Source organism: Brachionichthys hirsutus, chromosome 16 (genome assembly GCF_040956055.1).
Source record: "Brachionichthys hirsutus isolate HB-005 chromosome 16, CSIRO-AGI_Bhir_v1, whole genome shotgun sequence".
In the NCBI taxonomy this organism is placed as follows: Eukaryota; Metazoa; Chordata; class Actinopteri; order Lophiiformes; family Brachionichthyidae; genus Brachionichthys; species Brachionichthys hirsutus.
In genome coordinates, this window is record NC_090912.1 from 11,798,655 (window position 1) to 11,813,685 (window position 15,031).

Consider the following 15,031-nt stretch of genomic DNA (forward strand, 5'->3'; position numbering starts at 1 on the left):
TCGCTTTGTTAGATATTTGAGTTATGCAGCACGCTCACAATACACAGGTTGCACAAACACTCTTAGTTTCTTCATCTCTACATACTTTTCGGTAATAAACACACACATATATTAATCACATATAAAGACTCACACATTGTTAACTGATACACGGTGGGCATAAGTTAGGGCCCCTCCCAGGAGGAGGGTGTTCTACGCCCACTGCCGAAACATTCACTGCCCCCCCCCCCCGCGCGTCTGTAGGAGAGTCCAGCGCTGTGTTTCCTTACCAGCTTTGTACTTACTGAAAACCTTCAGTAAACTTGATTCGTTTTATAATCCTGACTCATTATTGAATAAACACCTCCAACACGAGATATAATAAAAGAACCGGGGAAAAAGGAGAAACCTAACAGCGACATGCGGAGGCCACGTGGAGGCTGTCTTCTCCTTGTGAAGCACTTTGTGGCTTGTTGTCTGTGAAGGTGATCCATGAATAATATATAATATATAAATAACATTTACTTCCTTCCTGAAGCTAAATGATGAGCTCAGGTAACGACCAGCAGGTCGAGCCTCAACGTCACCAACAGCAGAACCTGTCAGGTAAAGATGGACCCTGTTCGGATCATGGGTTCTGTTGTCTCAGCTGAAGAACTCAAGGTGGGACTTTTATTATTCCGCATTGACTCTACCAGGAACACGAGCGCAGTGAAAGTGGAGCAGAAAGCGGAGCAGCATCTGGATCAAACATCAACAGCGGCTCACGTTTCTGTCGGTCCAGAAGTTTTCAGCGTCCAGAACTCAGAACCTGCTGAGACGCTCAAACAAAGACTCTGACGCAGCTTAAAATAAGATCCATTCTACTTTCGCTTTTGATTCACAACCTGTGACAGTTCTGCCGAGTAACAAGTGACGTCATCGCTCAGACTAAATTCTGATTGGCTCAGACGGACGGGGAAGTCCGCTCCTCTCGGGTTTTGTCCTCACTTCACCCTTGACGGTCGGACTGGAAGCTTTAAAGAATCTTGTGGCTGTTCTGTTGTTTGAGCTGCAGATGGGACAGTTCACGATGAAGACCTCGGTTCTGGTTCTGGTTCTGGTTCTGGGTACAGGTGTACCTGGGGCGGTGGGAGGTGAGTTTCTATCCTGCTGTCTGGGTTGACGGTTCTGTTGTTGGACTTCCTGACATGTTAGGAGTCTAGAAATGTCCAAACGGTACCGACCCGTCATCTTAAAGTAAAGTCCATTTACTTCAGGTCCAACTGGGACAGGAGGACAGAGGTAGTGCTTCCTTCTTTGTCCTCTTTAATTTGATGGGTTCAGAACCTCCGGCTCAGACGGACATCAGACCTGATGACGGAGGTGTGCTGGTGTCGGTCGGTGGTTCTGCTGAGGTCCAACAACAAACCGGTTTAGAGATGGTTTCCAAGCTGCGTCTTCATGATAGAGTTTGTCCACCAGAGAGTGGACAGCTTTATTCTCCAGCTGACAAATGTCCTGATCCGTTTGGATGGGTTCTGACCCGTGTCAGCCTCAGAACCCAGCATGGACTGGACCGCACGGTTTCCACACCGAACTATGAGCAGGGGACGGATTTGTTCAGCATTCTGGACGTGACACAGAAACAGGACGTCCACGTCTTCAGACGACGGCGGAGGTTCTGAGGAGAACAACAATGGAAGTGTCAGAACTCAAAGAGAACAAATCAGAGAACCTTCCTGTTGATACCTGAACAGAACCAACTGTTAGAACCAGGACGAGAAGGAAGAGACGTCAGCTGATGATGGAGGGAATGTTGGAACGTCAGAGGATCAGAATCCGCTCTGAATCCAACGGATATTATAACTGCTGTTATAACTGGTGTTATAACTGGTATTATAACTGCTGTAATAACTGCTGACTGGTGTTATAACCGGTGTTATAACTGGTGTTATAACCGGTGTTATAACTGGTATTATAACTGCTGTAATAACTGCTGACTGGTGTTATAACTGGTGTTAGACTGGCGATTTTTCTTATATAGAACCGTGTTCTTCAAATATTAAATGTATCAATATTAATGAGAAATATTCATCACAAAATCTGTTGTGAGTGAAACAGGCTTTGGGTTCTGCAGGTTCTGCCCATCAGGACCTGACGGTGTTTCGGGACCGGGTCACACCTTTATTTGTTGTGGTGCTGAAACCCAAATCTTTAGGGTCAAACCGTTTTAATTCACAAACTCTCCGACATCTGGCCTTGAAAATGATGCCAGTTATCAGCTGATGGTGGAAAATGACCAGCGCGACTTTGTGAAACCATAGAAGAAGAAGTTCTGCTGGGTTTCAGCTGCAGGAGCCTCAGAGTTCAAACCTGTGATCAGAACCAGAAGTTGTCATCGGTCACAGGTTCAGGTGTGAGTGGAGAGCAGGAAGTGATGTCATCAGGTGGAAACAGGTTCAACCTTCAGATCGTGATTCTGGTTTTTCTTTCAGAGACTCACTCTTTGAAGTATTTCGAGACGGCGTCTTCTGGAGTCTCAAACTTCCCGGAGTTTGTGTCCGTTGGTTTGATCGATGACGTCCAGATGGTTCACTATGACAGTAAGACCAAGAGAGCAGAACCCAAACAGGACTGGATGGACAAAGTCACAGCAGAGCATCCAGAGTACTGGACCCGAAAGAAGAGGAACAATGTGGGGAAACAAGAAGTGTACAAATTCAACATGGAAACTTTAAAGAAGCGCTTCAACCAATCAGAAGGTTTGTTTGTGTTTATTAAATGTTGTGTTCATGCTGTAGGAAGTAAACACACACACACACACGCACACACACACACGCACACACACACCTCTGCAGGAACGCTTTTGCATCACTGCTGGGTTTCTAAAGCTCCGGGACACACACTGGTTCTGCTGGTTCTGCTGGTTCTGCTGGGTCCAGTGAGGACCAGGTCGATGACTGGAGTCTGTCTCTCTCAGGTGTCCACATTGTCCAGCGGATGTACGGCTGTGAGTGGGACGATGAGACTGGAGAGGTCACTGGTTTTAATCAGTTCGGTTATAATGGAGAAGACTTCATCGTCCTGGACCTGAAGACGGAGACATGGATCGCTCCCAGTCCTCAGGCTGTCATCACCAAACACAGATGGGATCATGATAGAGCTCTGATGGAATACGACAAGCATTACCTCACCCAGGAGTGTCCTGAGTGGGGGAGGAAGTATCTGGAGTATGGGAGGAGCTCTCTGCTGAGAACAGGTAGAAGCACATCACCTGGTGGAGTTTCAAACCAACAACCTTCATGTTCCTCTGCTGTTTCTGACCCACACACAGAGACACACTCTGTCCTTTACCTCTCTGTCCTCCTTCTCTCTCCTTCAGTCTTCTTCTCCTCTGCTCCTCCCTTCTTTTGTCGCCTCCTCTCCTCTGAGGTTTATTTGCGTCGTTGCGTTTCAGTGTCTCTGGCGACAACAGTGACTCCTGATGACGTGTCTGTCTCCTCCTCCAGAGCTCTCCTCTCTAACGTGTCTTTGTCTCCTCCTCCAGAGCTCCCCTCTCTAACATGTCTTTGTCTCCTCCTCCAGATCTCCCCTCTCTAATGTGTCTTTGTCTCCTCCTCCAGAGCTCCCCTCTCTAACGTGTCTTTGTCTCCTCCTCCAGATCTCTCCTCTCTAACGTGTCTTTGTCTCCTCCTCCAGAGATCCCCTCTCTAACGTGTCTTTGTCTCCTCCTCCAGATCTCTCCTCTCTAACGTGTCTTTGTCTCCTCCTCCAGAGCTCCCCTCTCTAATGTGTCTCTGTCTCCTCCTCCAGAGCTCCCCTCTCTAACGTGTCTTTGTCTCCTCCTCCAGATCTCCCCTCTATAACGTGTCTTTGTCTCCTCCTCCAGAGCTCCCCTCTCTAACGTGTCTTTGTCTCCTCCTCCAGAGCTCCCCTCTCTAACGTGTCTTTGTCTCCCCCTCCAGAGCTCCCCTCTCTAACGTGTCTTTGTCTCCTCCTCCAGATCTCCCCTCTCTAACGTGTCTTTGTCTCCTCCAGAGCTCCTCTCTCTAATGTGTCTCTGTCTCCTCCTCCAGAGCTCCCCTCTCTAACGTGTCTTTGTCTCCTCCTCCAGAGCTCCCCTCAGTGTTTCTCCTCCAGAAGACTCCTTCCTCTCCCGTCAGCTGCTTCGCTACAGGTTTCTACCCAGACAGAGCCGCTCTCTTCTGGAGGAAGGATGGGGAGGAGCTTCATGAGGAGGTGGAGCACGGAGAGATCCTCCCCAACCATGACGGAACCTTCCAGATGAGTGTGGACCTGGACCTTTCATCGGCGGCGGCTGAAGACTGGAGGAGGTACGACTGTGTGTTCCAGCTCTTCGGTGTGAAGGACGACTTGGTCACCAGACTGGACAAAGGAAAGATCTGGACCAACTGGGGTGAGACTGGGATCAGGGGGTGAAGGTGGGGACACATTTCTGTCTCTCTGATGGTCCAGATCATGGGTTTGAAGAGATGGACAGAAGTTTTGTTTCTTTCACTGTCGTTTGGTGTTTTCTGTGTAACTTTAGAGTTCAGATAATCAATAAACCACCCGGGACCTGGACAACGGTACCAGAACCCTAACCCGGTACCTGCACAGAAGACGGAAGCCTTTGAATCAGTGATAGTTCATTTGGTGGTGGCGGTCCAATGTCCACTGGGCTTTCATTCATGCAGGACGATGCCAGTAAAGTCAGTTCATGTCTTCAGCGGAGGAGGTTCTGATTGGACCTGGATCTGTTAGCAGGACGATCCAGAACTGCGGAGGAGGTTCTGATAGGACCTGGATCTGTTAGCAGGACGATCCAGAACAGCGGAGGAGGTTCTGTTGGACCTGGATCTGTTAGCAGGACGATCCAGAACCCAGTGAATGTTGACGTGAAGCTAGGAGGGTGGGACACGGGTCCAACATGAAGTCCTTCAGTACCGTGGGAAGACACGTTGATTCTAACGCTCCTTTATGAAATCAGCGTTCTTCACCACGTTCCTTCGTTTCTCCAGAAGCTGGGATGTAAAACGTTCCCCATATTCCTGATGTGGACCAGGATGTTATCAGAACCTTGTGTTTCTCCATGAGGACAGGTCCACAGAGCTGTGGGACTGTCCAGCCTCAGCAGAGGGACGCAGCGTTCCAGCGCTTCGGAGGTTTCAGTCTAGAGTTGGAGAAAAAGTATTTTGGATCCATTTCAGTTTTCAGAAGTTTCTAGTTTTAAAGTCAAACCTCTGTCAGAACATTAGAACACACTAGAACATTAGAACATTGGACGAGTCTCCGTGAGACTGGAACCAACATCAGGACAGAAAGCAGCACAGACCGTCCTCCTGTGGACAGGTGGACATGAAACCACCTAAACAGGACGGCAGGACCACCAACCAGGTGGTGTCCGTCTGCAGGACGGTTCTGTTGGGACATGGACGTTGTTCTCTGACTTGTTGTTTTCTGCTCTCCAGAGGAACCCACTAACGTGAACGCCATCATCATCATCATCATCACTGTAGCGGTTCTTCTCGTCCTCACGGCTGCCGTTGGATTCAAGCTGTACAGACAGAGGACAGGTGAGCGACCCAGACAGAACCAGTCTCTGTCTCCTGGCTTTGATTGGACACTTTGACCTGATGAAGCAAACAGGAGGTGGTTTCAGCTTCAGAGTCCAGAACCACGATGACGGACCAGGGAAGACAGTCGTGCTGTGTTGACCCTTGAGTAACTCCTGGACAGTTTAGTCCATTTCAGAAATTCTAAGCTCCCTCCAGGACAACCACCGTCCTCTTTGGTGAGGCGGAGTCACAAAATCTCAACGTCCATAATTTGACTGTGTAATCCTTGTTTAACCTGTCCACGACCCTTCAGACAAAAATGTCCATTTGTTCTACATAGTGTCCAAGAAAAGGTCACCGAGGGGTGATTTTTGAAAGGGGGATAATTTGGGCTTAAATTTGAAAACCCATATTTCCCACCGCCGTTTGTCTGTCCGGCTGTTAGCAAGATAACTCAAAAAGTTCTGGACGGATCTGGATGAAGTTTCCAGGATTTGTCGGGAATGTTTCCAGGAACAGATGATTACATTTCGGTGATGATCCAGAAGAGATCCTGGATTCTGGATCACTTGGAACTATTTGTTAATATTGCAGTCAATGGAGATTCAAAATATTCTCCTCAATATCTCAGTTGATTATTTATCAATGTTTATGGAATTTGACACGCAGGGTGGGGGGGGGGGCGGGGGGGGGGGGGGGGTGTCTATCTCTCCAACTGGATCAGGTCCAGAATGAGGTCAGGAAAAATATTACATTTTACAGGTGGACATTTTGTCCACTTAAAGGGTCATGAATTGGACTTTTTTTGTAACACAAGCGTTAAACTGTCCCCGGTTCCTCTCGGAGGACGTCCCGTTCTTCGTCTCCTCTGTTTAGCAGCAGCTACTTTTGTTTGATGGAGTGTTGCTGGTGATCCACTCGCATCCGTTCACCTGCAACCGTGAGCGGTGGACTGATGCGTCTTTGTTATCCAGGTAAACCTCGTCCACCTTCTGAGGACAGCGCTGAGCTCACGAAGAGACTGCAGCCAGAGGTGGACATGCAGCCGGAGGTGGACATGCAGCCGGAGGTGGACATGCAGCCGGAGGTGGACATGCAGCCGGAGGTCGTCATCCAGCCAGAGGTCGTCATCCAGCCAGAGATCATCATCCAGCCGGAGGGCGTTGGGACAAGGACAGAATGAACGCAGTGAGTGTCTTCGTGTGGGACACTATGTGTAGAAGAACCTTCTGACACGGGGAGATTATTCTGTCAGACTTGTGAGACGAGATAGTCTTTGACCTTTGGTGTCTTTTCCACAACAAAAGGTGAAGTTGTTTCACCTGAAGGGATCTGAGGTTGTTGGACAAAGACAATGAGTCCACCTGGACATTTAAGGTGGACTGATCGGGTTCGGGTGTGGCTTCGTGGCGTTTCTGCTCAGTTCTGTTGGTTCTGTCTCCGCAGGGTTCTGGGACAAGGAGCGGTGTCCCCACATCGTCCTGTTTGAACTGGAGTCCACCGGGTCTTCACCAGAACACGATCCGATCAAAGATATCAGCGACGAGGATCCAGTGATCGATACTTATTGATTAGAGTCTAAACGGTGTCATTTAAATATTTCGGGGATTGTTCTCGTCTCTCTTCTCTGGAGACGTCAAACAGGATCTTTAAGACTGTCTTCATCCAACGTCCTTAGAACGTCCTCCATCATTACACTTTAACTCTTCGGCTGCTGGGTTGTTTGTGCTTTCCCTTTGTCCTATGGGTCCTCCTGGGGTCATGTGATGTGAGACGAGAGACATCTGACGGCCTCTAGAGTCGTCTCTGCTGTCCGTCCTCAGAAATCCTTCCTTTGCTTCCAGTCCTCCTGGAACCTGCGGCGGGACTCGGACACTAACGAGTCCGGAGGTGTCGGAGTAAACGGGCGTGTCTTTGTTCCTCCTGGACTCCGCCCCTCCCCCAGTGCTTCCTGTCTGTTCACGGATCACAATCACTTCCTGTGTTGTTAACGAGACGAAGGCTGAAGTCGTCCTGCTGGTTCCTTTCTTTAGACAGAAATTCTGCTTTACAATAAAATCCCACATTTCCCACGTTTCTTGTTTGATTGATCCGTCTCCAATCCCATGAATATTCCTAGTCTGAGTGGTCCGTCTCCAAACCATGAATATTCCCAGTCTCATTGCTCCGTCTCCAATCCCATGAATATTCCCAGTCTCATCGCTCCGTCTCCAATCCCATGAATATTCCCAGTCTCATCACTCCGTCTCCAATCTATAAAACTAAAATCGCATGTAAGTCTGCTGTGTTCAGTGACAGAAATGATACAGTTCCTGATAGTCAGACTGATAACAGCCATCCTGCGTTTTGGATGGAGGTCGCAGGTTCAAATCCGGCTGGGGGCCTTTCTTTGTGGAGTCTTTATTACCCTCGCCGAAGGGGAGGCAAGGGTATTGCAATTGGGTCTGTTTGTCTGTCTGTCTGGATCCAGATTCTAGAATGTTTTTAAAGGATTCTTTAACATTGCGAGATAGGGCACTTTTCTTAATTTCTTCAAAACGCATGGCGGTATGGATCTGAAAAAATCACACATAAGTACTCCTTAAAGGTCTATGACCATGACTAATTTCGGCCGAATCCGGATCACAATCCGGATCTGAGAGCTAATTTTCGTTCTAAAATCTGCATTTTTCAGGAGTCCATCCTGACCTCAATTCTGGAGCTAGAGACTTCAAATTTGGTGTGCACACTCATAGTTCATTCTGGTTTCATATATGTTACAGTTGTAGTTGTATCTTTTCCCGTTCCGGAGCAGCAAGCTAGAGCAGGTTTGGCCCCTCTGATCCGGAAGCCCTGTTTACTGTCTCACAAGATCGAATAGTCTTTTGGAGGCGGGGTTTGCAATCTCTGATTGGCTCATGTTCCAAATGAGAATTAGTTCTCAATTAACTTACCTGTTTAAATAGAGGTAAAATAAAACAACATCTTCTTGTACATGAAACAATCGTCTCTTCTGACTACGGGCGAGAGGCGGGGTACTCCCAGGATGTGTCACCAGCGCATTGCGGGGCCACACAGACACGGGGAGAACAAAAAACGCCACACAGAATGGAAATCGAACCCAGTACCTGTTTGCTGTGAGGCGGCGGCGCTAATCACTGCGCCACCATTCTGCCCCGTAATTACTGTCATCTGTAAACAAAAATAAAAATAAAATAGAACTAAATAAATAAAAACTATTCTGAAAAAAGATCAGGACATAACAAAACTGGAACAGAAAGGATCAGATAGAAGACATATGAAAAAGCTTGCTTCTTTTTTTATAGTGAAAACGTGATGCATTCAGTTGTAACCTGCAAAGAATTCGACAACACAAATGATTAAAGGCCACCTGGAAGATATACCGGTACAAGTTGTCCTTTACATTTCTCCTGGTGCCACAGATGTTTGACATCGGAGAACATCTGACTGTGCCAGACGAGTTCTCAGAGCGTGAGCGGCGCTCAGGTCTGGTGTGGAAGCAGCTGGTTGCTGGGGCGATGGCAGGCGCTGTGTCCCGAACAGGCACTGCACCATTGGACCGTCTAAAAGTCTTCCTGCAGGTGGGTCATTTCACAAAGTTCACGATTATACTTTTGTGAAGGGCTGTCTCAAAGCTTTTCTCATTTGTGCTCGGAGAGTTTTTGTCTGTCGAGACGGTGAAACAAACGGTTAGAGGAGCTGACGTTAAGAGTGTTTGAGCCACCAGCGAGGATGACCGAGGCTGATTCACACCTCGGGACTGAGTGGTTGTTAGAGATTAAGTCTCTAACATTGTGATATTAATTTACAAACGCACCGAAATGAAACAGGCGGACACCAGGCTTCTATTTTCTCTCACGCTGCCCGGACCGGCTGGTCTGGCGCGCTTCCTCCAACCAACTGTTTCCGCTTCCCGGAACAAGTTTATTTATAACGTTCATGGCTCCACCTCTTGACTTAGTGACATCACGATACCTTCAGAGCGCACAACATCGCTGCCCACCAGATGGGGCTGTTCTTTATCTAACGGTTACATTTAAACAAATGAAAATAAGCAAATGACCCTATCAGTGGTCAAACTGAATGGTTCTGGGCTGTCACCAACTATAGAGCCTTTAAACTAAAGCTCGCACCTCAAGGCTGGAAAACTGCTTTTTGCCCAGGGCCATCACTGACCTGAACCTGATAAAGGACCTCACCTCGCACCCCCTTCCTGTTGAACTAGCTCAGTTTGGCAGCTTGTATCTGTACCCACTGTACTCAGATGATTGACTTGTTTTTGCATTCAGGTACATGGTTCTAAATCTCAAGGAATGAATCTCTGGTCTGGACTGAGGGGAATGATCAAGGAAGGAGGCGTGTTCTCACTCTGGAGGGGAAATGGGATCAATGTCCTCAAGATTGCTCCTGAATCGGCCATTAAGTTTATGGCCTATGAACAGGTCGGTGCGCTCCAACCAATCAATGACAAGAAATAATTAGAACTCAATCCTTATAAATAAACCTAATGGTACATGTAAGACCAGAACTCTACCCAGTCTTGAATAATGCCTATTTTCATGTCCGGATAGTTGAATTCTCTCCACAAATGCATCATATTATTGCCCCCCCCCCCCCCCCCCCTCTGGGCCCTTCCCACGTCTGTCTTTCCCCGCCAACCATTCTTTCTTTTACTTTAGATGAAGTGCTTGATTCGGGGCAGTAAAGAGGGGGGCTCTTTAAGGGTACAAGAAAGGTTTATCGCTGGATCTTTGGCAGGAGCTACTGCCCAGATCATCATCTACCCAATGGAGGTCAGTTTAAAGGTCATCGTATCTCTGCTGCCTTTCTGGGTCTGTCCTTTACAACACGAGCCTGCATTCATCCATTCATACAGTGGCTGCACTCATACCGCAGGTGTGGCTTCCTCTAAGCCAGGTGAGGGCTGTGGACTCCGTCACACTCCTGGACCGACAAAGGCATAAAGTTCTCACATTCTGCAGTGTATTTCTGTGGCACTAAGTTCAGTGCCTAGACTTAAAGTGAACTTTATTTCTAATGGTGCACGTAGCAGCACAATAAAGTAAATAAATACAAAGACGCCGTAGGGGTACAGTCGATCCTCACCCTGCTTCTCCACTCTGGTGTGTAGGTGCTGAAGACTCGTCTTACACTGAGGACGACTGGACAGTACTCGGGTGTGGCTGATTGTGCCAGGAAGATCCTGAAGGTGGAGGGAGCCCAGGCTTTCTACAGGGGCTACCTGCCAAATACAGTCGGCATCATTCCTTATGCTGGCATCGATTTGGCCGTGTACGAGGTGTGTGCAGCCCACAGTCAAAATCAGAAGCTCAAAGATAGCCCGCTAAAGTTTGACCTTACTTTCGCAACTCGCCACCTTTACATATGAAACTATTTCTGCCTGTTCCTGCTCCATCGAAAGACTCTGAAGAACGCTTGGCTTCAGAGGTACTGCTTAGATCAGGGGTGGGCAAACTTTTTGACGTGCGGGTAACATTGGGTTTGAAATTTTGACAGAGGGGCCGGGCCAGGAGCATTTGGATGAGTGTTTGGCCCGGATATACTAAAGCGCTGCGTGTAGTGTGCAAACCTCATAGCACAGTAAACACACACAGATAAATGTACAACCCGATTTACTAACAGTGTGTACGAAGAACTGCGTCTTTCAAATGTGCAAAATAGCCTTTATCCAGGTAGTACGTTTGTCTCAATGAATATGCAAGATGCGGCATTTACACATATTTTGGCACAACGGTGTGAGGAGAAATGTAAATAGATTAAAATAGAACAACAGTGTGAGGAGAAATGTAAATAGATTAAAATAGCAATGACACTGTGATCTGTCAAACCTGGTGATTGCATCTGTTTTTAATAAATTTCACTTGAACGCGTAAAGTTAAATAAACCAACATTTATTGAAAAAAGATGATCACTTTCAACACTCAAAACATATCAAAACACGAAATACTAAAGCTCAATCATTCCTGCTGCACTCATTGTTGTTCCACTGCTGTGCATAAATGCGCACTTCATTAAAAGACGCACGTTCAAACTTTCCAGATGCATTTTCTTTCATAACAGAACATACAAACTCACCAATTTCAGTGGGAACAGTGTTATTGGTCTCCCTTTTTTGCCAGTGCATCAAAGTCTGGAGTTAGTTTTGCTGTTCTATTCTCAGGATAGATCTGAGATGTTGGTCCGTTAACTTGGATCTATGACGGGCTTTATTGATCATGACGCTGAACGTCTGCTCACACACATAGGTCGAGCCAAACAACACCAGCACCTTCTGTGCCGTCCTCCGGAGGTTTGGAAACGTGGCTTCGTTAAGTGAGGCATAAAAGTCATTCAAGTTAAGAGACTTGAACTTATCCTTCAAGGCGGAGTCGGACTGAAGATCGATCAGTTCCAACTGCAGCTCCTGCGGTGTTGTTTCAGGGTCTTGTGACTGGACGGGACACCAGCAATGGGGGAAACGAAACTAAAAGCAGAGCAATACGCTACAAGCCATCGATGGTCAGTGCGCCATCTGCTGGTCAATCACGGGTATTGCAGGGACAAAATGAAAGTTATGATTTTGAATTTTTTGGTCATTGGACAAGTTCGGCGGGCCGTATTGAAAAGCATAACGGGCCGTGATTTGCCCATGTCTGGCTTAGACTCTGCAGATCCAGGAGTTCTTGTGCTCCTGGGCTGTGGTACCATCTCAAGTACCTGTGGACAGCTGGCGTCCTATCCCCTGGCTCTCATCCACACACGTATGCAGGCACAAGGTAAAACGGATTCCGACGTGTTCTTAACATATTGTTCCATAATCAATGGCCCAGCTAGGAGTGAACTCTCAACCTCTTTTGATTTTCTTTCAGCCATTACTGAAGGGAAACCCAAGCTGACCATGGTGGGCCAGTTCAAGTACATCATATCACACGAGGGTGTAGCCGGCCTGTACCGAGGCATCACCCCCAACTTTCTCAAAGTCATTCCAGCTGTCAGCATCTCCTACGTAGTGTATGAGCGCATGAAGAAAATCCTCGGGGTGGGTTAGTAGACTGAGAAGCAGAAGAGAGGAGATGATGCAGCTCCTCAGAGCGAAGGGCCGCTGAACAGACGCAGGTCACACTGCTGTGGGTTCTACTTCCTGTTTACACATGCAGTTTCAAGTCTTTGACTACGCTTAGGCTTCTTAGCCCCAATGAAAATAGCAATTTTAACTTTATTTGGAGCCAAAATGAGTGCTGTACTTTACATGCTGCTGGGATGGAATAAATCTCCATCGTTTCGTAATGAAGAGGGCTTTAACTGTTCAACTTTAAATGCCATGTCAGCATCCGTACATCCATCCATCTTCCATTAGACGAGACGATCGATGAAACCATCTCTGCTGTGTTGGCTCCAGACATCCGTGGTCGGCGCCGGTTTGAACCCCGAAATGTGAGATAATAATCCAGACTGGCCCGTGATCAGACGAGAGCTGAAGCTGATTTTACATTTCAGCCTTCCTTGGTGGAATATTGTGAAATGCATTTTGTCCATAGCAAGCTGGGATAGGCTCCAGCGAGTCCCGCGACCCGCAGAGCGGGAAAGCGCTCGGCAGATGAATGGATGAATGGATGAATGGCTACCCGGGTGCATCTCAATAAATGAGAGGACTATTCATTCATTCTTGAAGACGAGAAGGAGCCCTATTGTGTTCAGCCACTTAACCGAAGCCGGGTAACGCCTAGCCCCGCTGACTATGGGTGAGAGGTGGGCCACACCCTGGACAAGTCACCAGTTCATCACAGGGCCATTAGAAGATTATGGAAAAGTTAATTTAAAGTTTGACCCTTTTACAGTATAGCTGAAATATTTCAAGCCTTTTGATTATGGCATGAGGGCCTTGACATTGCCCAGACACCCCGGTGTTCAGACAATTCGGCTGGCGACCTGCGTGACCCTTGGCCAACCCGAACCCTAACCCTTCAAACGCCTGATTAGCCCAGACACTGCTTTGGATTATGACGTGTCGTTAAGAAGGTGAAAACTATATATTGTCTGAACATAGAGGACACCCTGTCCTGTCAATAAACTCACTCCAGGGAGTTTTGTTCTTCGGGGTCTTCCTTATGGTTTCCCAACTTCCTGGTGTTGTGGGTGTGACAGTTCTGCTAGCAACCTGCTAGCCGCTGGAGATGTGACTATTTGCACCTGGGTAAAAGCTTAAAGGGAACCTCGACTGTAACGAGAAATCGGTGTAAAAGTACATTTACAAAAATATATAAACATTTCTCCTCAGTTATCAAATCCGTTTTGTTTACAACATAAATTCATACGTGGTGGCCGCCATGTTTTCGCGTGCACATTGATGACGTCAATGGGTTAGGGGTATGGTAACGACATTGCTCAGACCCCCCTATGTTCAGACAAGATCCAGCATTGAAGTAGTTTATGAAAATGTGAAAGGTTTATAGGAATCCTTTCCACTTTGTAATTACCTCCTAACAGTGGTCGTAACACAGTCGTAGTAACCTGAGCGGTTCTGTCGCCGACGTCACGGAATGGCGACGTAGTTTTGAAGCCGCTGGCGTTGAAAATGTTATATTATCTCATAAAGAAGATGCATTATGTCATGGTAAATTTACATAAAGTTTGTGTCGTGTCTTGAGCCCTTTCAACTTGATGAGAGAGGCATACTGAATGCATGAAAGAACAAACCATGGTTCATCCGGATCAAAGGGGGAATCCATTAATCTGCTCATTGGCGATCCACTCGAAATTCATTCCACCCGAAAAAAGCTGTCGTTTTATTTTGAAGGAAAAAGCCTGAAACAGGAAGTCTTGTCTCTGGACGTTCATATTTCTTGATCCTTGATGATCTCTGTATTTTTCCTTTGCTCCCTTTCCTGGAGTTAATCTGTTTTGAACACTGTTTGTTTGGGTTCCCATAGCAACAGTAAACTCATCCATAAAATAATGTGATGCATAAAATGGTTAAATAAATGACCTGAAAATCTTTTTTTAATTCTGAGCCATCCTTAGGGGGAGGAGCCTCTCAGTTGCCAGAGGGTTACCATGGAGACATACTTTGGTCAATGTTTGTTCCTGTAACTTTGTATAATTTCTTTCCTGTGTTGTGTTGTGTAGCACTTCCTCTTCTGTCGTATGTCCTTAGACCTTCAGCTCTGTAGCAGCAAGCCAGTCCAGTGTGTCATTGTCCAAATCAATTAAGCCCTGATCACCATTTGGCCGGCGGTATATGGGGCAGCTGGTCAGCACGTGGTCCACAGTCTGTGATGGATCCCCACATTCACAGTGGGCACTGTCTGCAAGACCCCACTTCTGCATTGTTGCACCAAAGCGTCCAACTCCTGTCCGCAGCCGGTTGAGGGTATTCCCATCCTTGCGGGGCAGGTCCTGGCCAGGAACATCTGTTGGATCCTCAATGCAGCGGTGGAGCCTGGATGGTACTGCCGCCTTCCACTGGTCCCTCCATCTGGCCTTCACCCAGGATTCCTTAGACATGTCAGCTG

The 15,031-nt window shown here is 47.4% G+C and overlaps 2 protein-coding genes across 2 annotated transcripts; both read left to right on the plus strand.

The window, feature by feature from the left end:
• Nucleotides 1-1,051: 1,051 nt before the first annotated feature.
• On the plus strand, nt 1,052-7,591 carry LOC137905920 (major histocompatibility complex class I-related gene protein-like). Its single transcript, XM_068750204.1, has 7 exons — nt 1,052-1,115; nt 2,457-2,723; nt 2,942-3,220; nt 4,076-4,378; nt 5,433-5,537; nt 6,494-6,707; nt 6,966-7,591. The coding sequence occupies exons 1-6, from the start codon at nt 1,052-1,054 to the stop codon at nt 6,700-6,702; spliced, it is 1,227 nt and encodes a 408-aa protein (XP_068606305.1). The 3' UTR covers nt 6,703-6,707; nt 6,966-7,591.
• Nucleotides 7,592-8,812: 1,221 nt separating this feature from the next.
• LOC137905643 (mitochondrial adenyl nucleotide antiporter SLC25A23-like) lies at nt 8,813-12,700 on the plus strand. Its single transcript, XM_068749885.1, has 9 exons — nt 8,813-9,100; nt 9,809-9,961; nt 10,199-10,312; nt 10,651-10,818; nt 10,942-10,967; nt 11,660-11,679; nt 12,191-12,295; nt 12,389-12,558; nt 12,677-12,700. The coding sequence occupies exons 1-9, from the start codon at nt 8,942-8,944 to the stop codon at nt 12,698-12,700; spliced, it is 939 nt and encodes a 312-aa protein (XP_068605986.1). The 5' UTR covers nt 8,813-8,941.
• The last annotated feature ends 2,331 nt before the right edge of the window (nt 12,701-15,031 follow it).